This window comes from Ruditapes philippinarum, unplaced genomic scaffold (genome assembly GCF_026571515.1).
Source record: "Ruditapes philippinarum isolate M1 unplaced genomic scaffold, ASM2657151v2 ctg5768_1_1_1_1, whole genome shotgun sequence".
Taxonomy (NCBI): Eukaryota; Metazoa; Mollusca; class Bivalvia; order Venerida; family Veneridae; genus Ruditapes; species Ruditapes philippinarum.
Genome location: NW_026859505.1, coordinates 30,845 through 53,334, shown reverse-complemented (window position 1 = coordinate 53,334; position 22,490 = coordinate 30,845). Strand labels below are relative to the sequence as shown.

The 22,490-nt window shown below is 31.3% G+C and overlaps 1 protein-coding gene and 1 long non-coding RNA gene across 2 annotated transcripts; one reads left to right on the top strand and one right to left on the bottom strand.

Moving 5' to 3' along the window:
* Window positions 1–1,602: 1,602 nt before the first annotated feature.
* Window positions 1,603–2,669, bottom strand: LOC132756733 (uncharacterized). The gene is made up of 3 exons (XR_009629368.1): window positions 2,458–2,669; window positions 2,128–2,265; window positions 1,603–1,984 (listed from the first exon to the last, which is right to left on the bottom strand). It is a non-coding gene; the product is annotated as an uncharacterized LOC132756733 (long non-coding RNA).
* Window positions 2,670–3,659: 990 nt separating this feature from the next.
* On the top strand, window positions 3,660–9,386 carry LOC132756734 (baculoviral IAP repeat-containing protein 7-B-like). Its single transcript, XM_060747866.1, has 3 exons — window positions 3,660–3,674; window positions 5,346–5,529; window positions 9,114–9,386. Exons 1-3 carry the CDS (start codon window positions 3,660–3,662, stop codon window positions 9,374–9,376), a joined length of 462 nt encoding a protein of 153 aa, XP_060603849.1. The 3' UTR covers window positions 9,377–9,386.
* The last annotated feature ends 13,104 nt before the right edge of the window (window positions 9,387–22,490 follow it).

The window sequence follows — 22,490 nt, the reverse complement described above, 5'->3', positions numbered from 1 at the left end:
CACCTTAGAAAAGAAATCCAAAGTAGTTCCTGTCTTCACTGTGTTTTCTATAGCTGTTAAATCAGAATAGATCAGATTTTCCATTTCATGGTCTGGATATTTGAAGTACTTGACATTGATTTTTCCGATCTCTGGAAGATCTTTTGACAAATCAGCTCTCGGTATTGGTATTCTTACAGATGAACCAGGTGTAGTACAGGCAATAATACCCATGCCATGGAAAGTATTGTGTCCATCAATAGTCCCAATATTGTGATCCACATTATCTGCAACCCATTGCACAAAATTTCCGGGAAAGAAACCTGGAATTGTGGTATTTAAAGTACTGGCAGCATTTCGTTCAAATCTCTGAATCTCTGAGTAAGAACAACTAAATCCTAGCTCGTGCAAAAAATCTATGAGAAACCTTGAGCCAAAATGATGATGCATTTGGACACCGACCCCAATTTGTAAAGGCATCAATACGCTTCTAGGTCTAGATGCTTGTATAATAGCTTGTCCAATAGAAATCATCTTAAGTTCCTCTTTATCTGGAATTATAGTTGAGAGAAGATCAAATATACTACCTGGTACAGCATTTTTATTTTCATCAATAGATGACACATGTGATGGAGTTGGATAATACTTTCTGGTCACTTTCATTGAACAAATGTCAGATCTGATCAATTTTGCTGCGGTTGTAATGATTTTCTTTTTCTTCTCTTCCACTGTCAAACCATATTGTTGTTCTGAAAATTCATTTAAAATAACAGACGCGGTTTTTGTCATCATAATCTTGTCGGCTTTCCCTTCTTTAGATATTATTGATATACAATCTCCAAAATGATGTAAAAGCTTCTTTTTCATATGAGGAATAGAGTATGCACGATCACCACAAAGACTTTCCATCATTGTGGTAAGTTCACCAATGGTAAGAATAACTCCCTCATTGTCTTCAATATATTTAGTTACGCTTATAAATGATTCCATAACGTCAACTGGGGTTCTCTTAGGACTTATCTTTTGTTTCTTAAATGGACTAGTGCCATCTAATTGTTCTCCTGAAAAACGTTTAGGTATTCCTTTACCAGTTCGAAAATTGGAGCTACATGCTTGGTGATAGATAGCATCTGCTGCTGGTAAATCTATCACATGGGAAATTCTACCAAATACCTGCTGGGCCCAGTTGTCATAATTTCTCTTTTTGATATCATTGTCAATTGTCACCTGAAATTCTAATTCTGTGACTGGGTACACATCGTCATTACGACTTCGTTTTCTTTGATTTGCACTTACTTTAATTAATTTTGCAGGAGAACCACAAAACAGACAATTAGTTTTAAAATCAAATTTATAATTTGACTTGGTATAAGGTTGCAATTCTGCTGGGGATTTATTGTCAGTAATTTCTTGAAGAGTTCTTGGATGTGTGTAATTTCTTCTACAATCTTTATGGATATAGTCTCCAGGATTTACTCTCCATTCAGCCTGGTTTTATCTCAGCATATGCATTTATTGTTACACAGCCTTTTAGCAGAGATACTCTTGTCGTCTGGATCAAGCTCTTCCTTGCAAATTAATCTTCTGTTTAATAATGAAAATATCAGGGTTAAGTGAAATAATTACACTTTCAAATAAATTAATAAATAGATAAATATGTGTGATTTCCATGTACATCCTATATTTTAACTGATAAATATGTTATTATGTTAAATATTATTAATATAATTACATGTGCAAAACAATGTATATAGTTGATACTGAAATTTGAATTTAAATCGAAAATCAAAGTTATTTGATTCATCAGTATTTTTAAAAGATTTATTAAACCAGATCATTCTATTGTTTCATATCGATTTTACCATGAATATAATTTGGCATAATTTTGAAACAAATTAGCATATTAAAATTACCTTCCACCGAATTTATGACATCCAAATTAATCATGTACCTATCATTCTTTTAGGCTCAATGTGCTTTCATAAAGACTGTGTGTTACTGTATCCTGAAAATTTATGAAAATAATCAAGGTTTGCGCTAAAACTCTTATTTTTACTTTTATAAATTATCAAATTTAAAGTATAAAATCAAAATATATTTTTCAAGAACAAATATATAATACTGAATATTTATAAAAAAAAAACTCACCTTAGCTTATATTTTCCTCACAAAATATTGAACTCTGTCTATAAATGCTGTCTATATAAGTTTTTTAGCCAAGATTTCCAAGTCTATGATAGGGCAACAGTCATTTGAGGGCTTTAAATGGCGAAGCCTGCGACATGTCTGTAAAAGAATTAAAATATTGTTATTTTATTATGTAAACTTGTTGATCATATTTGACATAATTTGTAATAATTACAGTGTTACTATATATGTAATTTAAAAGGTATATGTTTGTAACTAGAGTGAAATGAAGCGTATGAATAAACTAAATTTTATATTCGACACACAGAGTTAAATAATATATCTACGTACTATTCATTATATTCCATTTATAGTTGACTCATGCTTATAGACATCTTTTCAGAACAGAAGGCAGCACTCCAGAGATTCAGTCAATGTTACGGTATATCTGTAATATAAAGTTCAAAAATGTATATTCAATTTAGTTGTTCACGCTAAAATGCGAAGAAACAGCAGCAAGATTAGTCAATTGTTGAAAATGTTGATAAAGTTTACTAAAAAAATGCAAACTTTCACTGTAAAATGCGAAAAAAATGTGTTATAATTTTATTGATTTAAACGTACTTTTGACCCGTATCCGCTTCCGTAGTTTAAAAAAACCAACGAGCGTTTGCTTCCCGGAACAATATTTTTTGCCAAAAAATTCACTCTTTGCGTGATTATTCTTAGTTTGTACAAAAAACAAAGTTAATATAAGCATAAGAGAGATAAACATACACCAGAAATCTTAAATATCTGCCTCCAGCCCCGTGAGACATTACCAAGGTCATCAACATGCTTTGAGTTCTAAATGTTTGGAAAAAAATAATTTAAAAGAAGATTATATGAAACGCATGTTCTGCATTGTATTATCTTTTCAAAACCATCAATAATTTACCTTTTTCTGTCTCCAAAGGCAAAAAATCTGTGAAAACGTCGACTGTTTACACTTTCGAATTCCTCGCGCGTGCGAACTTCTGCTTGGAGAGCAACAAAGGGAGATAACAAAAACGGCGTACGGTATACGGTTGTGGCCATTAGAATTTTTTATAAAAAGGCTATTTTAAAAAGTCAATAATTTCAAAACGGTAAAACGCTGAGCATGCGATTTTTTTATTAACACTTATCTATACATGTTCTTTCGTGGAGCGTACTATTTGTTTCTGTTGCTTATAGTTTAACCTTTTTATTTACTTTTATTACACTATATTGGTTGTAACAAATTGTAAACAAATTGTTAAACGACCTAGCGTCGTTAAAAGGCATGACAGATCACTACGAATTAGAGACTTCTTTCGCCCAAGTCGCCCCCAAGCTCAAGCCGTGGGCTGCGTTTCATGGTGAGTCCTAAGTCTTAAGTCGGTCCTAAGATAAAAATTGAGACAACTTTTCGTTTCAAAAAGGTCCTTAAAAAGGTCCTAACTTATGACTCCTTTATTGGACCAAAAACAGACCTAAGTCTAGTAGTGTTTTAAAAGTATTTTAAGATTGTCAAATCCACTCCAAAAGCAAAGATGGCAGCGTTCATGGTAGTGTTTCAAAGACGGAGGCCCCTGCGCCAGGGGACAGGTCACAGGCGCTGGACGTCTAGATACTGACAAGGAGTTGATTAGTCAATACTGTAAAAAATTTTCCAAGGGAATCGATCAAGCAAATCACCGATTTAGTGAAAGGGCATATAGATAATTATTTAATTTTACCCATGAAATATGGTGCTACATCAGTCAAATATATTTAATATTTTTAAGAAAATAAATATGAAATATAAATATGAAATTTGGCGGAGTCAAAACTCATATTTATTTTAAGGGACTTCTTTCGCCATTCTGTTTGAAAAATCTGATAACTTCAAAAAAAACTTTTGGCTGAATTTTTTTTGAAAACTATCTAGAAGGATAGAAAATGGTCTAACTAATAAAATAAATCCGAACACCAAAATATTTAATCCAGTCATTAACACTGTACAGACATTTAAAGAGTTGTTTACGTTACGTCACAATGTAGCGCCAAATATCGCGTGCAAACAAGACGCATCTCTTAATAATAATTATATTACTGCGCGCTGTTCAATTGCAGTTGCGTAGCAAGCAAGGGGGTTCGTTACCATTGTCGTTGATAATGAAATTAAATAAAACGGTTATTATTTCGTTTTTCATGAAATATGGTTTATATTTTCACGAAACATAATGAAATGCCACATATTTTCACAAGCCGTGCCGTCTCGTAAAAATATGTGGCATTTTATCATGTTTCGTGAAAATATATTCCACACTTCACGAAAAACGAAAAAATATCCTCTTATTTTTTGTTTTGTGATTGTTGTTCTATCATTTTTTATAAACAATAACTGCATGTTTCTCCTTTGATAAAGTTTTAAATTTACTTTTGCAAATAGTAATGTTTTATGTCAATTACTTCAAGAGGGAAACACATTACGTTTTATAAACAATTGCATAGTAAATCCAGTCCGGGATTTCGCGCGTGCCATTGTATTTTTTAACTTTTTTCAGGAGAGTGAATTGGTCATACTAAGTTAACGACAAAAGATATGACAGTTACTCAATGAAACGGTCTTAAGTGCAAAAACTTTTTCTCCTAAAGTTGGTCATAAATAAGTCCTAGGATCTAGGATTAACTTAGGACTCTCCATGGAACGCAGCCCTGTATATTTCTATAAAGAAAGTACTAAAATACTAAAGAATTAAGGTTTTCAGTTCGAAAGTGATGAAAGGAGTGGTCAGTTACCAAGCAATGTTAGCTCTCCCGGAACTAAATCAGCTAAAAATAACTTGCATATCAAAATCAATCATCCATCACTCAACTTGGAAAACCGGTTCAATCACCCAAAACAAAAGGGAAAAAAACAAGCATGAACACATAACACCACAATAGATCTGGTCTGGCCTTTAAGATGAATTACCATAAATATTCTAAAAAGAGAACTTGGATTTATTTAACCTTATCTACATATATTTTATATATTCTTTTTTTTATTGTATTGCGTTTTAAATATACACATGTAGTCTATATAGCCAGGCAAGCCAAATCCCGGGCCCAATTTGTGGTCCCAGCCTTTGACTTCCCCGAATGAAGTCAATAGTCTTGGTATGTTTCAATCAACTAAACTCTGGGGTTGAAAGGTCATGAGCATTTTATGTTCAATAATTTTGCTACAGTTGTTTCCCTTAAAAAATTTACAGGTACCAAATAGAGGAGATGGAGACGATCAAGCCCGCAGCATAATAAGACAAGAAACGGGCGACAATGGGGAAGCCAGAAACCAAGAACAGTATAGTATGAACAACTATTATGCAGAAGGACAAATTGTATCACTCAGACAGAACAATTTAAACATAAATCCAAGACAAGATCAATATTCTGAAGGTACTTAATACATAATTTGTTGTTTATTATCCAATGCCCATGGAATCGGGAAGGGATATTGTTATGGCTTGTCCGTGCACATCACCAAATAGGAAAAGGTGGTCATCTTACTGTAAACAGAACAAAGGAGAACAATAGAAGTCATTCTGTAACAACAGAGTAAGGGGTCAATGACCCCCTTATTTAACAATAGAAAAAAACAAAAGATTTGGCCCCTTATTCAATTTTGTTCTCTGCAACTACTGGCTGGAATTCAACACCAAGAGGAGATGCACATTTCATCAGCTTGTGCAAGTCAGACCCTTCAATACAGAGTTACGGCAACCTTTGGCAGGAATTCAATAAAAAGTCATAGGAAATCTGCGCATATCTTTGCCTTGTTCCAGTGTTCCAGTTAGACCCTACAACACAGAGTTATTGCCCTTGATTAGTTATGCTGTATGCATATAGAGCAATAATCATTCCCGTGCTTCTTATCTGCAGCCACTGGCAGAAACACAAATTAACTTTATTGGAACCTTCAAAACCAAGGCTAGATTTATAGCATATCATCTCCTTGCTCTGGTCAAACAATGCGACACAGAGGTATGGTCCTTCTTTAGTTATGCAGCATGCATATAGAGCAGTAATCGTTTTCATGCTATTTCTCTGCAACTGCTAACTAGAATTAAACAAAACTTTATGGGAACTATCAATACTAAGAGGAAATACACATATCCTCCCTTTTTTGCGGTCAGACCCTTTAACACAGAGTAATGGCCCTTGATTAGTTATTCAGTATGCATATAGAACAATAATCGTTGTTATTTCTCTGCAACTACATGCTGGAATTCAAGATAACTTTGTAGAAACAATCAATACTAATGGGAGATGAGCATTTAGTCATCTTGTATCTGTCAGACTCTTAAACACATAGTTATGGCCCTTAGATTAGTTATGTAGTATGCATATAGAGCAATATTGCTATTTCTATGCAACTGCTGTATTAAATTCAACAAAACTTTATGGGAACCATCAATACAATAGGCAATTTGTATCTCATTGGCATGTTCAGATAATACTATTTAACGCGAGTTATGGCCTCTGTTATTGGCCTGATTGAATTTTTATCATGTACAAAAAATATTACTGTTTATGCCATGATTTATATATAACAAAAAAAACCTTATGTCCTCAGTAAGTAATAACCAGTACTCGACAGGGGATATAAATTCAACGAATTTGCTTTGTAGTACTTACTTACAGCTGTTGAAATAATTTTGAAAAAAAAAAAAACATGGAAATATTTCAATTATGCAGTCTTATATCCTCTCTCTGGTCTTTTATTTATCACCTTAGCTGAAAATGATGTGAACTTCCATGATGGCAGCTTGTCTGGCATCTGTTGTTATCCACATGTTCTTTATTCACAGGAGTGTGCCTTTGATTTACAATCCTCTGCAAAAATCATTAAATGTTTTCAGTTTGATGCAAAAATAGGTCACATGGACTTTCAGACTGCATTTTTCTTTTAGCTTACTACAACACAACATGCTCAATGTGTTCTATTGTCACTAGTCATTGACAAGATGTCCACACTTCTTTTTGAACAACATCTCCTGAACCACAATGAGTTTCCTGATGAATATTGACAAATGTTTTTAATAACAATATGCAGCTTGCATCAATAATTATAACCTAACATGAACAAATTACAGACTTTTGCATTGACGAATTATGACATTTTCCAGCAGTGTATCTCAGATGAGCAGTACAGGGCCATCATGGCCTTCTTGTTACATTTTCTCCTCATCTTCCAGTTAGCTGGCATTTCTTTTTTGCTGAATACTAAACAAAAATATTTTATACCCCCAAAACAAAGTTTGGGGGGTATACAGGAGTCACCCGGTGGTCGGTCGGTCAGTTGGTAGGTCGGTCCAGAGGTCCGTTGCATTTTTCTTGTCCGGAGCATACTAATAACTTGAAGACTAATGGTTGGAATTCAATATAACTTCATACAATGGTCAAACATAATAAGGGAAAGTGCCGTGCATAAGAATCATAACTTTATCTTGACTACTTATAGAGTTATTGCCCTTTGTTACTTTTCCATTGATTTTTGTCCGGAGCATTAATTGAAGACTAATAGTTGGAATTAAATATAACTTCATACAATGGTTAAGCACATTGAGAGAAAGTGCAGTGCACAAGAACCATAACTCTATCTAAAGTAATTACAGAGTTATTGCCATTTGTTACTTTTCCATTGCTTTCTTTTGTCCGGACCATAACTTGAAGACTAATAGTTGGAATTCAATATAACTTCATACAATGGTCAAGCACATTGGGAGGAAGTGCAGTGCACAAGAACCATAACTCCATCTTGACTAATTACAGAGTAACTGCCCTTCGTTACTTTTACTTGTCCGGAACATAACTTGAAAAGTACTGGTTGGAATTCAAATTAATTTCATACAATGGTCAAGCATAATAAGGGAAAGTGCCGTGCATAAGAACCATAACTTTATTTTGACTACTTATAGAGTTATTGCCCTTCGTTACTTTTCCATTGCTTTTTGTCCGGAGCATTACTTGAAGACTAATGGTTGGAATTCAATATAACTTCATGTTGGTTAAGCACATTGAGAGGAAGTGCAGTGCACAAGAACCATAACTCCATCTTGACTAATTACATAGTGATTGCCCTTTGTTGCTTTTCCTTGTCTGGAACATAACTTAAACATACTAGTTGGAATTTAAAACAACCTCATACAATGGTCAAGCACAATAGGAGGAAGTGCAGTGCACAAGAATTTTAACTCTGTCCAGAGTAATTATAGAGTTATTGCCCTTTGTTACTTTTCCATTGCTTTTTTCTTGTCGAGAGCATATTTTGAAAATTGCTAGTTGAAATTCAATACTATTTCATACAATGGTCAAGTATATTGAGAGGAAGTGCAGTGCACAGAAACTATAACTCTTTTCTTGACTTATTAAAAAGTTTTTGCCCTTTGCTACTTTTATTGTCCAGTTCATAACTTGAAAATTAATGGTTAGAATTCAATAAAACCTTATACAAAGATCAAGGGCAGTCAAATGAAGTACAGTGCACAAGAACCATAACTCTATTTGGTCTAATTACAGTTATTGCTCTTTACTTTTTTGTCCTGTGCATAACTTGAAAACTGGTAGTTGGAATTCAATACAACTTCACACAATTTTCATGCACAATGAGAGGAAATGCAATGTACAATAACCATAACTCCATCTTCAGTATTTATAGAGTTATTGCCCTTTGTTCCTTTTCCTTGTCTTTCTGGACTTATTACAGAGTAAATCAATAAAATTTCATTACTGGCCAACCACATTGAAAGAAAATGCAAAATACAAGCACCACAACTATCTTTATTTGCCCACAACCATAACTCGATTTCAATTTCTTTAACAATGTATTCTGTTACTAGTAACATCCTCATTTCCGAGGCTGTCTTGCGGGGATATTAATCACATTTAGTGATAGTTCTAGTTTAAACAATTCTAAAGCAATTTACAATAATTGAAAGCAAGTTGCTTAACAGTTATATTACAGTTTTATTTTATTTTAGATGATGGTTTACTACAAAGATTAAGACAGCCACAACCAAATGAAGTATTGTTACGAAATGAAGTTGCAGCTCTCCCACAAAGATTAAGAGAGCAACTATCAGATGAAGTCAAGTGTTTGATGTGTAAGAGTAATATCCGTGACGCCGTAATCAGGGACTGTGGACACCTGATATTGTGCCAAAAATGCCTTCTTAAATTGGTTCACTGTCCGAGCTGTGGGAGAAAAATCCGAGCATGGAGTGTGGCTTCTTGGTTTTCGTAAAATTTTCTTCAAAAAACAAAATATTTCAATCATCGAAAAGAGACTATTACTTCTTACTTATTAGCAACACGGATGTTTTGAGTTTGGATTACTTATCAAATCAGAATTTATTAACTGAAATTCTTTCTAAAACTAAAGTACATGCTGCGAAAAACACTGAGAGTGTTTTGTGTTCATTTTTTGAAGTTCTTAATTTTATATCCTCCCTCAGTGAACGTTCATATAAATCTTAGCAGTAAATTCGCACACATCACAACTACATGGTTATCGTCGAAGTGATAAAGAACTTAAAAAAAAAAACAAAAAAAAAAATCATATATTATATACAGATGTACTTGTTTCATTTTTTTAATGATAAAAAAGGTTATAGCTTTGTATGGTTTTTTTTTCAAAGTCAGAGTCAAAAAACATTTATCTCTCTTATTCCACACAATGAGGTGACAAACATGAATAAACCTACTATTTCAATTGTGTTGAAGATTGTAACTCAAATAATTATTATTATTAGTTAATTTAACAATTAAAGTGGCATTGTGTTCATTTTTTTTCCGCTGTTGTGTTGAGTTGAATTAGTAACATATTTCAAACAATTGGATGTTATAATGGTAATTGACTAATAATTGATCAAAAGTGTGTATGATACAATATAAAACCTGCTTTAAATGGTAAAAAACTGCAACACTCTAAATAATAAGTGAGCATTACTGATATATTCTGAATGATATTTATAGACGTGGATTATTGATTATTGTTTCATAGTAAAATATAAACAGTTATGACAAAATGTCAAATTATTTTTAATCTTTCTTGTTCACTGATCATTTACTGTTAGATGGACAAAATGTCACTTGTATACAGCATTTTATATATATGTTTCTTTTTTATATTTTTCTATCTGTTTGAAGTTATATATTTTATAAGACATTTTGTTAAGATTACATATTTACGTGTACATCTTTTAACTAATCTACGGTCATTTCATACACAACATTTTGTCCTTTTTACTATTATTATTTTCATCATTATTTTTGTTTAATTTTTATAGTGAGCATGACTCTTGTCTGAATATTTTAGATCTCTTTACATTTAACTTTATTGATTTTACACTTAAATGACTTTTTGTAATTTGTTGTTATAAATGTTATGATTTTTTTGTGTGAAATTGTTAAAGCCTGTGATTCCAAGATGACTGTGATGAAATATTACTAATTGCTATGACAATTATTATAATTGAATAAATAGTTAAAAGATGTATATGCAATGTATATCAATCAGATTATTTGGCGGTCTGTTAGTCAGTTTTTAATCTCATCAGCATGTTGCCTTAAATTTTCCCCAAACAGATGTGTAAATATAGTTGGCAAATATGGATGATTTTAATCCAGAATTATGTCCCTTTATTATTAAAAAATGGACGAAATTCTTTGAACTTGGAGAAGAAACTGTTAAACAAAAGATGGAGTTCTTATGATTACTTATAAAGACTTCTTATGATAACTGTCACGGAGTTCATGGAAAATGTTACAGATTTTGGCGGAAAATTATTTAATTGTATACTGGAGAAACACACATGAAAAATGTCATTTTCTTATCTTTAAATGGGAAGTTGAGGTGCTAAATAAATCTTTGATGATAAAGCTTACCTCACATATTGTATTGTGTCAGAAAAACTATGTAGTCCATTTTTCAACGCATTTTGTTTAAAAATCTAGTAGTTTTGAGTAAAATTTCCAAATTACTTGCTCATTTGTACATATTGACCTTTTCATGTTCAAGAGATCTTCTTCATTGTCATACCTAATTACCTAATCAAAGTGGAAAGTTGCAAACGTAAAGCCAAGGCTAATAAGTTTATACCCATTTTTTCAAGTTCTGGTGATAACGCTTAAGATGTCCTAAAATTCTTATGATAACCTTTGTTATTACCAGTTTGTTTTTTGTGCAAAATTAGGCACATTTTAGCATATTTTATTTTAGCGTATTTTATAAGACAATTATAAGTGTGTAAGTCATTATGATACGTAGTACCCAAATCATTTCCACAAAAATTGTTTTTATATAATGTTGGTTTTGAATATATTTAAATTCAAGAGATATTATTTCTTACCTGTTTTTTTTTTCATTTTATAGAATTTTTTGCTTACACAGATTTTGTAGACTTAAAAAAGACTTGATTGAGAGCATTTACTTACAGGATAAAATACGCTTTAAATTCAATGCTCAAGCATGTGTCTTCATGTATACATTATTCCTGGCAGTTTTATAGAACATTCAGTAACAGTTACTATGTTATTGGTCTGCCGAAACAGATTACATGTAAATGGTTTGCAGCACAATATGAAATTGTATGCATTACCTTTCTATATATAATTCGGTGAGGTGGTGGTCATTTTCAGGAAGTCAACAGATATTTTGATTTATAAAAGGTGTCAATAGACGTTGTCCCTTTATTAAATCCAAAAAAGTTTTCCAACAAAATCCGTAACGTTTTCCAGGAACTCTGTGACAATTATCATAAGAACTCCGGAAAAAAGTAATCATAAGAACTCCCTTCCTCCCCCATGATTACATCACCTTTCAGCTTGTTTTGACCTCATGAGATGTAAGTTGTGCAAAATTGCATTTAAAAAGGTCTTCTGATCTTGGAATAATTTACTCAAACTCTCACATAGTGAAAGCAGCAATGGGATAAATAGAATCTTTCATTGGGTAAGATAGAGGATAGGGAAATCCCAACCCGAGGGTGATCGGTTCCATCGGAAAAGAGCCTTGGCGATTTCCCAATGGAACCGATTGCCAGAAGGTTGGGATTTCCCTATCCTCTATCTAACCCAATGATTGATTATTTTTTTCACTCACCTGGACACACAAGAAACAAAATATAAATATTGATTTGAAACTACTTGCATTACAACGTACCTAGTTTTGAAAAGTGGGACGGGGCTTAGGCGCTTGACTTTCTATGCATTATGTACGTTCGCAAAAAATTCTATATGTGAAAAATTTAATGAAAATAAATTCATTTTAGATCTCTCATCAAAAAGCAAGTTTATAATGATAAAACACATCAATATTAAAGTCAGAAAGTGTCATACTATAAGTGTTTATTAGGAATTCAGTCCATACTTTAATGGTTGACAAAAACCGTTTACTCTTTTCAAAGATTTTTCTACTTATTTTGGTTATTTTGGCCGAATATTCGATTAAAATGAGATTCACCATCAAGAAGTATCGTTATCATATCAGAAAACATGGTTGTTTTTCAGGCAATGTGTCATAATACCCGATTTTACGAAGAATTTTGCGAATTTTTAAAAGTGTGTTTTTTTTAGTATCATACCGATATTGAAAAGGCAGGACCTATGTAGAGTAGAACTCATTGCAGTGTGAAAGTTAATATCAATCTATTTTGATTCCGTGGACAAATTTATCGATTTGCTCACATATTTTTAATACATTTTGACTTCATTTTTGTTAAAATAGGAGTGAATCGCGTATGTGTTGGAATACGTTTTAAGAAGTGGTGCACGTTGAGTGTGAGATAAGCCCATATGAGATAAGAATTTCCAACACCGCTATGTTTAGTAACATATACGGTTTTTTCTCTCTGGTAAGTGAGAAATCTGTTTAAATCATACTTAGGTAGGATATCAATATTTTTTGTTGAAGAACACACTTGAAAACAAGGGAAAGTTGTAGTAGAATTGTACCTTCAAATCCTCCTTTTATGTCTCAGTACCAAGGCAGTGTTATTGAAGTAAGAAACTAATGGAATTTAATCAGAGGTTTTGTTTTAAAAAGAAAATTTCTCACAAGTTTTCGCTAAAAAAAATTATCATGCGCCACATTTTTATATGTGTGTATAATATATGTATACAGTTATCTATTAAAGCCATAAAGGTTTTGTATGTTCCAGGTGACATATCAAGAAACAAGGATTTTTTTTGGGGGGAGGGGGATCATTCTTTTCATTTGGAAAATGTATTTGCTTATTTTCTTACACATATGTTCATATATTTGCATAAATATTGTCAGATGAAACAGATGTTACATTAATCGTCTCTCTTCCTGTATATAAACCATCATAGTAAATATATGCACCTTTACCACATTTTTGTTTGGTGAGGTTCTACTTTATATCTGTGATAAAAGAAAATATTTTTTAATTATTTTTTCTATTTTTTTTATTTTTAGACTTTTGTCAACCAGTTCCTATATCCCTTAATTACTCATTTATTCTAATGTTCTTTTACTAACAATATTCTCAAAACTAGACCTATATTTTAGCAAAAATGGCGTCTAAGGCTCTTAGTAACGCTCAAAAATGCTATATGGTGTGTATTTAAGGCACACATTTCTTTTTCATGGTATGCATTTGTATTCTATGCACAAACAAGTTGCTATGAAGACACAGTATCATTGCAAAGAACTATTGCTATTTTACCAACACAAGATTGGGATTTTAAAGAAATTGTGAACTTTTCTAAAACACATTGAATTGCTATTTTAAAGGAATTCCACTTATGTTCAAAAAGCCTTAAAAAACCCATAGAATTTGAATTTCTTACACTGTTAAACATCGGTGCACGAAACAGAAAGATTTGCAATAATTAAGATGATACATGTATAATTATACTAAATGATAAATTGAAAATCGTATTTCTACGTTATTCTTAGCTTGATATTAGTGAAAAGCTTCGATTTGGCTCTTTTTAAACTGTAATAATAATTATTCTGGGCAAATATAGAGATGAGGGATTGATCTGAAATTTTACTTATGGAACATTAATCTCTAAAATTTAGTTAAAGTCCCATCATGTCAGAAAAGCTCAATGGAGTCCCTTTAAGATACAATTAACTTTGTTATTCAAGAAACTATTTTATACTCTGCTGTAAAAGTAAACTGTAATTTCTATGTATATTTAGCAAGGAATGTTATAAAAAAAATACCCAAATTGATGTTAAATTCCTGTATTTTGAGGTTCAAACAAAACTTTTACATTTCCTATATTTAGCTTGTGACAGCCAAAGACTTGCATGTGCCATAATTATAAGTATTTGTTGTACAGTTATTAGTATGTGTCATTTTATACAAAACCTGTTATTCTTATTTGATTGATATATTTAATATAATTATATAATATAATTATCTTGAGGCAATAATTATTTTTATTCAGTTGAGCATTTGTGATCTCTTAAATTGTTTAGTTTTTATCCATATTTTATTAAAACAGTATTTCATCCAACACAACAGAAAATATCTTGACTGAAAGTTACAGAAATAATCATTGTGTGAGTCTGTATAAACTTATCAATATTTTTCTTCTACAAAAGGATGTTCAATATGTATTTGTTAGATTAAATGTTTCACAATAAATGACATCCAACTATATCTTGTGATTATTTTATAACAGCTCTAACCTGGGACATAAGATAAGTTAGTTAACATAAACCCGTTTAAAATACATGAATAACTAGCTATCATTTAATCAAATCACTAAACGATCTAGCTAAAGTTGTTAAAAATTTATATGATAAGGATATTTTATTAACGTTTAGAAACGTTTTCTATTTTGCGTGCGTTTTAGCATGCGTATATCGTGTAGCGTATTTCGTTTTGAGTGCGTCTGCGTATTTCGTTTCATAAAGGGTGCGTGTAACGTGTGTTCGTATAGCATGTAACGTGCATGCGTTTTTTCCGGAATGTGCATTTTGCGTGTAAACTGAAACGTTCACCCTACTGTATCACATACACAAAATAAAGACCGTTTAAAGTGAAATAAGAGTAGTTTTTCATTTACACGCCTATAGTATAACGCTAACATTTAGCGCGTCTTTTAAAACAATGTTTTTATAACGCTAATGACGTCATGTCAAATTATATGCACGGATGTGCAATACCATATTTACTGAGTGGCAAAATCGGCACTGGTGTGTGATAAAGCATATTAATACATATTAAGCGCATGTCAATAAATTTCAATTTTAAGTGATATGAAAAATATTTTCTGTTGTGCTGTCTTTGTAAATCCAATAATTTTCCTCATTTTTTTCCTCTTGATTACAGTTTCAGACCTAAAATAAAATTGCGTTCTTAATATTCATAAAAATCTATACTAATATATTGTAATGCCCTAGAAATTTTACCTTTTTTAGTGATTTCGCTGATTATTTCTACTTTCACTTTCGTTTTGAGAAGCTTTTAATGGCGACAAGACAGTAAATATCATGTGGTGTCCTAATGGAACATACAGGACATCAACTTAAATCTACGAATTGTGCCAGCAATTTAATCATTCTTGATTCTGGAATCTTTTCCTTTAATGTTATCTATTTCCCTCAATGTTATCCGTGGTAGAATCCTGTGTTTTTAATCTGTTTTCGTGACTTCTGTCAAAATAGTTAATTCCTTTATTTTACACTCAAGATTATATAGTTCAATGGTTTATGATACAGCCTCACTTAATATATAGATTTGCCTCATAAATCCATCTGAATTTAATTGTTAGCACTGTATATTTATGAAAAATTGCAATGAATTTTAATGTCGGCCATTTTGGATTATTACGTAGAGATTACGTAGTGAATGCAACGGATAGTTCTTTATCCGATTGCGCATAAAAAGGAACACGTTACCCTTACTGTTTTACTTTCGATATTAGCGCATGATAGCTTATAAATATATCTAAAAATCATTTGTTGAGGCTGTGGCAAAAATTAATTTCGGTTGAGTGCCTTTCAGTTCTTACATAAACTCGTTTAAAATACATTTCTAGCTACCATGCATATAGATCTATATGATAATCAAAATTTATCGCTTTAAACGTTCGTTCTACATGTAGCTAAAGTTGTTAAAAACTTAAAATGATTACCATGTTTTAATAAAGGTTTAGAAACGTTTTCATTTTGCGTGCGTTTTAGCGTGCGTATATCGTTTAGCGTATTTCGTTTAGCGTATATCGTTTTGCGTGCGTCTGCGTATTTCGTTTCGTTTTGCGTGCGTATAACGTGCGTTCGTATAGCGTGTAACGTGCGTTCGTATAGCGTGTAACGTGCGTTTTGCGTGTAAACTGACACGTTCACCCTACTGTACTTACATCTGTGTACAAATTATTTTCGTACTGAAAAGTCGTGCATGGCTATTCTGTAAACAATTAGCGAAATGGAATTGGTTGATTTAAAGTGCGCCATTATATAACAATTGACAACTGTTACTTGTCAAACATAATTCACTATGTAAATAAATTCTGTATTCACCTTAACAATGTATAATAACCTCCTAATAATACATGTATATAATAGCTTTTCTATTCATATATGTCAAAGTTAAAAAGATAACGATGACAATATCAGCTAAGCACTAGATATTCGCATGCGTCAGAAGAGTTTCATTCGATTTACATTATGCAAGTATTGTATGTACCCACCGTGTAATAAACGCATTTTCAGAATAAATTGCCCATTTAAATTGTTAAACTGATTTTGTGTAGACGATGTCCTTTTGTATAGAAATTACATTGAAAACAATTGATTGCTAAATGACACTACTACTTTCTGATATCAAAATAATTTCCAGAAAACATTATCTATTCAAATTGTTAAACTGGTGTTGTGCAGACGATGTCCTTTTTTCAGAAAAAACGTTGAAAACAAATTGTAAAATAAATGTAACTTACTGCTGGAAGTTTACAAAAATACTACTTCCTGATATCAAAATCAAAAGGTTTACTTTCAACATGACCTTCTGACACTAGACAACGCAATCAACACAGAAATCTTTTTTATATTTAGCCAGCTAATAATACTTCATTTCGCGACTTTCCAAACGGCATAAAAGCTTTTTCGCGGAGAACTTATCTATGTTTTATTGTTACAACGGTTTGATATTTCCCTTCAAGCAGTGTGATTTGGCAATTCCGTAACATCCATTTTGTCATATGTATTCTCCTTTGTTTATAGTCTTCTCATTGTTGTGTAATTTCCCCCTTTCTTTTTGCAAAAATTCTATGTCATTCAGTAACTTCTGTTCATAGGTAAGTATTAACCTTTATTTTTGTTCAGCAACTGATTCATTATTTTTCCTAAAACTAAAATGAAAGTATAAAATTGCATACAAAATAGAAAGTTGAATTTACATCAATTAATTGCATTGGATCTTTGAAACATTAAAATAATTGTAAATTTCAGATGTACAGTTAATTAATTTTATAAGGTTTTGCTAGTGATTAAGAAAATGAATTTAAGAACAAATTACGTTGATTTATGTACGTTAGGATGAAGATGTTTTCGGTTTGTCCAACATCGGGATGTACCACTCAGCAATTTTGTTGCGACAAGTTAATCAATGTCTCGTCGGATTGGACAATCGTATGAATGAAATACAATATTGCGTAAGCTTTTAATGTATGAACACGTTACTAGAGAGGAAAATCTTGATAGTATTTACTAACGATACACGACGACAATACCTGCACTTATCCTGCAACCTTTTCTAAAGCAATCTTGTAAAAAGAAAGATCATTGTTTGGATAGAATGTAGAAATATACAATTTCATCATTTTTGGGTTGTTTTTAATTTATCATGAACGTTTGGGTACCTGACTACTTAATAATATTTTTATGCACGTTATATCGTGTAAATGTTTTTGTTTATTCAAAAACAGTATACAACTGCGTAGCTGGACATATAATTCTCTAGTGATCAAATTACGAAAACTTTTGAAATGAGTAGTACAGTTAGGAATTGAATATTTTATCATTTATCTGGTGATCATCATTTATTTTTGAAGTTCCATTTTTAATATGCATGTATATCGAGCAATAAAAGAAAATTTGTTGAAAAACCTAATATCCAACATGTTTGATGACAACAGATATATCAGTGGCACTCCAGATTTAAGACAAAAAGTATATGATAAAGACTTTATGTACCATCTGTTTGACCCAGACATTTTGATGCCAAAATTTGTGTTTCAATTGGTTAAAAGAATCATAAAATACAATACAAACCTTTCGTGCACCAAGAATATTTCAAATCATTTTTTTTTAGTTTTATATTTTGGTGTCGTGCAGACATTTTAAATTAAGTTTTTGTATTACAAAAATATATGTATATCAAATTTGAAGTAAATTATTGCAGAGGGAAATATAATAACATAACAAGCACGAAATATTGATTTATTTTTGAAAGAACTGTTGTAAACAAATGTATGTCCCCTTAACTGTATTGATTTAGAGAGCAATATCAAAAAAGAGTAATATAAAGAATTACCAGTAACACACAATAACAGCATTAGGTCAGTAATTGGTTTAAAACATAAAACTAAATTAAGTACACTAGTTAAGCTAGAATGTCGTCTTATGATTTATACAATACATGTACGCACCTATAAAACAATGTATATTAAACACATGACATTGCAAATCAAATCATGAAAAGTAGGCGGCAGTAATGAACTTGAAGTTAAAGGATACAACTGGAAACTAAACGTGTCTGACACAAACTGTGTCTTTTAAATGCAATGTCGGTTATTTCATAGCCGACGAAGGAGTACTAATCATGAAGCGTACTGAAACAGGTAACCCGAGGAAGAGAATGATGCCGTTGATACTTTAATTAACTATGCAAAATTACTATGCCAATCTAAATTTAACAATTTTCTTTTCAAGAAAAATAAATCTGAATAGACGAATAATTCCTTTCAAAAATATGTGCACATTACTTTGCCAAATAGATGGTTTATGATTGTTAAACCGTCCGCATCAGAAAGGATTTTCTTGTCAATTAAAGAAATGATATTGATCGTTACATCATAAATATTTCATTCATTTGCCAAAATAAATATAAATTGAGCTTATTACCTTATTTATTATTTATCTGTTCTTGACAGGTTAACTCTGGCTAATATATTCTTATTAAAATACATTATTATTGAGTTTGCTCTCTTAAATACATGCAGTAAAAAATTTGTGCATTTAATTTAATAATCGTTGAGGTTAACCTTTCTTTAACAATTTACATCAAGTTCCTTTAGGTCAAGAAGAAAAATAAAGACATATCCTATTAAAAAAATTAAAAATAAATATGAGAAGTCAATATTTAAGTACAGTGCATACTAAAAAAATGAAAATATCTGTCTGAAAATTGTATCTTTTGTATCTGTGTTTACATTACATAATACTTCAGTAGCCTGTGATAGAATAACGTACACAAAGATACATATATTCTTTAAAATAAGGCCCAATGTACCGGTTCACCTGCCTGTTTCGAGTTTTATATTATAGAATAGAGACTTATTACTAATAAAAGTATCAATGAAAATTATTGCAGAATTAAATCAATAATAAGTATTCTGATTTTATTAATAAATATGAAATATAAATTTAACATATATACACAACAACACACGGATCCAAAAGGTATCAAAAAATTAAAATGATATGCTTTCACATTTTAATATATTGTCAGTGGATTAAATTTAAGGTCAATAGATAAAAGGACCATGTCATGTACGATCGCCGATTACAAAGGCAATTTGAAGGAATGGAGAATAAATTCAATTAAACCGATTTATTTGCATTTAGATGCAAAACACAGATTAGCAGATACACGTGTATTACTCTACAGCACTTGTTATTCCTTGACTTGCTCCAGTGTCAATAGTTGACCTCAATACTGTGTACTGTGTACTATGATTCAATGCTCAAGATGCTCTGACGTAAAGACTAATATACTATATTTTTTCAGTGAACGACTTTAAAAGAAAAGCGCGGTGCATTATATTATTACTTTTTGAGCATCTTGATTGTATCAAGAATAACTATTTGCAAAAAAAAATTCACTTTGATCATTATCGTGCAAGTGCATATTTTGTTGAAATTCAAGCAATGCATGATTATCATTGATACAAAAATTAGTCACTTTTTGAATTTTGAGTAACAAACTCAATGTGAATTTTAAAAATGAAAACGATTTAAGAAACACAATTCATGCAATTGAAATTCAATATGCAAATCTCTTCAAAATCTCATTTTAATTCTTGTAAATATTTATCAAGAAGAAAAAAAGTTTTGATCATTATAATTATTGACAAGATATTATTGACTTCATGTATTTGGTTTAAATGCTTATTCCCTCGCAGCTTCGCCCAAAAATGCTGTTATTTATATTTCTTAAAAACCTTATATTTTCGATGTCCTCTTTCGATACTTCTTAACATTCAGTTCAACTTTATTCAGGTAAAATCATAAATTAGGTGACGATCAAATTAAATATAGTTTATGTGCTTTCTACGGTCTTCTTTTACAATTGCCTCATCTATAAACAGGATCATAATGTTTATCTTTCAATATTACTTTTCGCTTAATTCGTTATTTTTTATTGTAAAAACAGCCATTTGGCAATTATTACGTTTAGTTGAAACGTTTTAGTTATAAATGAAAGACAATTGTTGACTTCCTTGATCAAGGCTCTTCAAAGGCAATAACATCATAAGATCTGCAGTTGAGTATACGTAATAAATATTATCAATACGTTATCCTCTTGTAACTTATAAGCCACATGATTTTTAGTGTTCATTACTGCAATAAAAAAGTTGCATTTATTTCTTGTATTTTAGTTCTCTATAAGAGGCAAATTATGTTCATATAATAAGCCTTTGTTTCTTGTCAATATCTTGACGTACACATACTTTTTAGACATGCGTTAATTTAAAGACTTACATTTGTTTTTGATGTTTTATTGAGATTGCATCATGGTTAATGAATTATTGGTATAAAACCTAAGCGAAACACGTTTTGCATGTATTCCTTGAGGTAACAGCATTCTTTAAATATTCTACAAGTTTGTCTAGTACAGGTGTAGCGACATTCGATCCAACGTCTTGTGTCCACATAAATATGTAATAAAACATTTAATGTTAAATTAAGCAAAAGGAGAGTTATACTATATGGCTTTCACACTCCGACTAGTCTCATCTCACATCTTGTCTTCTAAGACGGGCATACACAAATCTCTCACATTTACTGATTGTGGCTTGTTTGATAACTTCAAACATCAATCGAATATGTTGTGATCATTCTTTAAATAATTTATATCCCTCATTCCAAGGATTTTAAAGCCGGACGATTCCCCTTTTAAACTAGATTGCATATTAAATATATTGTATATTCAAATTAAGAGCGATTTTAATCATTTTTAGTTAAATCCAAATCATTAATTTGATGAATAAATAACACACAACGAAAATTTATTAAAATGACATTAAAAGTAGAAAAACAATTTTCTAGTACATGATGCCGTCAAATACAAGCAATCTGCCATTGGGTGAAGCGAAGAAATATCAAGCTATGAAAATCATAAAGTGCTTATTAAGTTTTAGACCTATGTCTTCTCTAATGAATATCTAGTGGTAGATTGTCCAGACATTGTTGTACTTAAGAATGCTGAGTTTTCCAATTATGCCAGACTTAACACATTTATATTTAATCTTGATTTACTCCCATTCCGTTTACAAAGAGGCGAATTAACGTCGATTCGTCTGGCGCAATGTTATTTATTATTCAATATTTCCGCAATAGATTATCGCATATGATCGGAAAATACTATCGCTCTTTTAAATCACCTATCGACATATTACATAAACATAAAAATGACCTTTTGAATATACAGATCATTTTGTTTGGTACTAAAAAACAGGTTCACAAATTAAATAAAAATTGTTAAAACGGTATTCTTTATAATGCATTTTGCTGGAATAAAAATACAGCCTTAGAAAGAAACAGCTTTACTCTCTTCTTGCACCACTTATCAATAAATTGCGTTATCTTATACCCTATATTGCAGACATAGAATGTTGCATTATTTTGAAACAGTATATTTTTCTATGATTTGTTTTTATAGATTGAACAGTAGACGTTTTATTGTTACTGCAGACATCCACCATCTTCCTATTCATTTGTGTTTTGAAAAAACATCGAGGCTAAGTAACGCCGCCATATGACCTTTACTGTGTTGAAGTGTCGTAAACACCAATCAATCAAACAAACAAACAAAATAATGTTTTAGATTTTCTTGGTTCATACAGTGAAATACAAGAGACAACACAACCCGATT

Bases quoted from the DNA above. Each gene is read 5' to 3' on its own strand.
- LOC132756734 (XM_060747866.1), top strand. The intron at 5,530-9,113 runs GTACTTAATACA...ATTTTATTTTAG, and splicing joins ACAAGATCAATATTCTGAAG to ATGATGGTTTACTACAAAGA.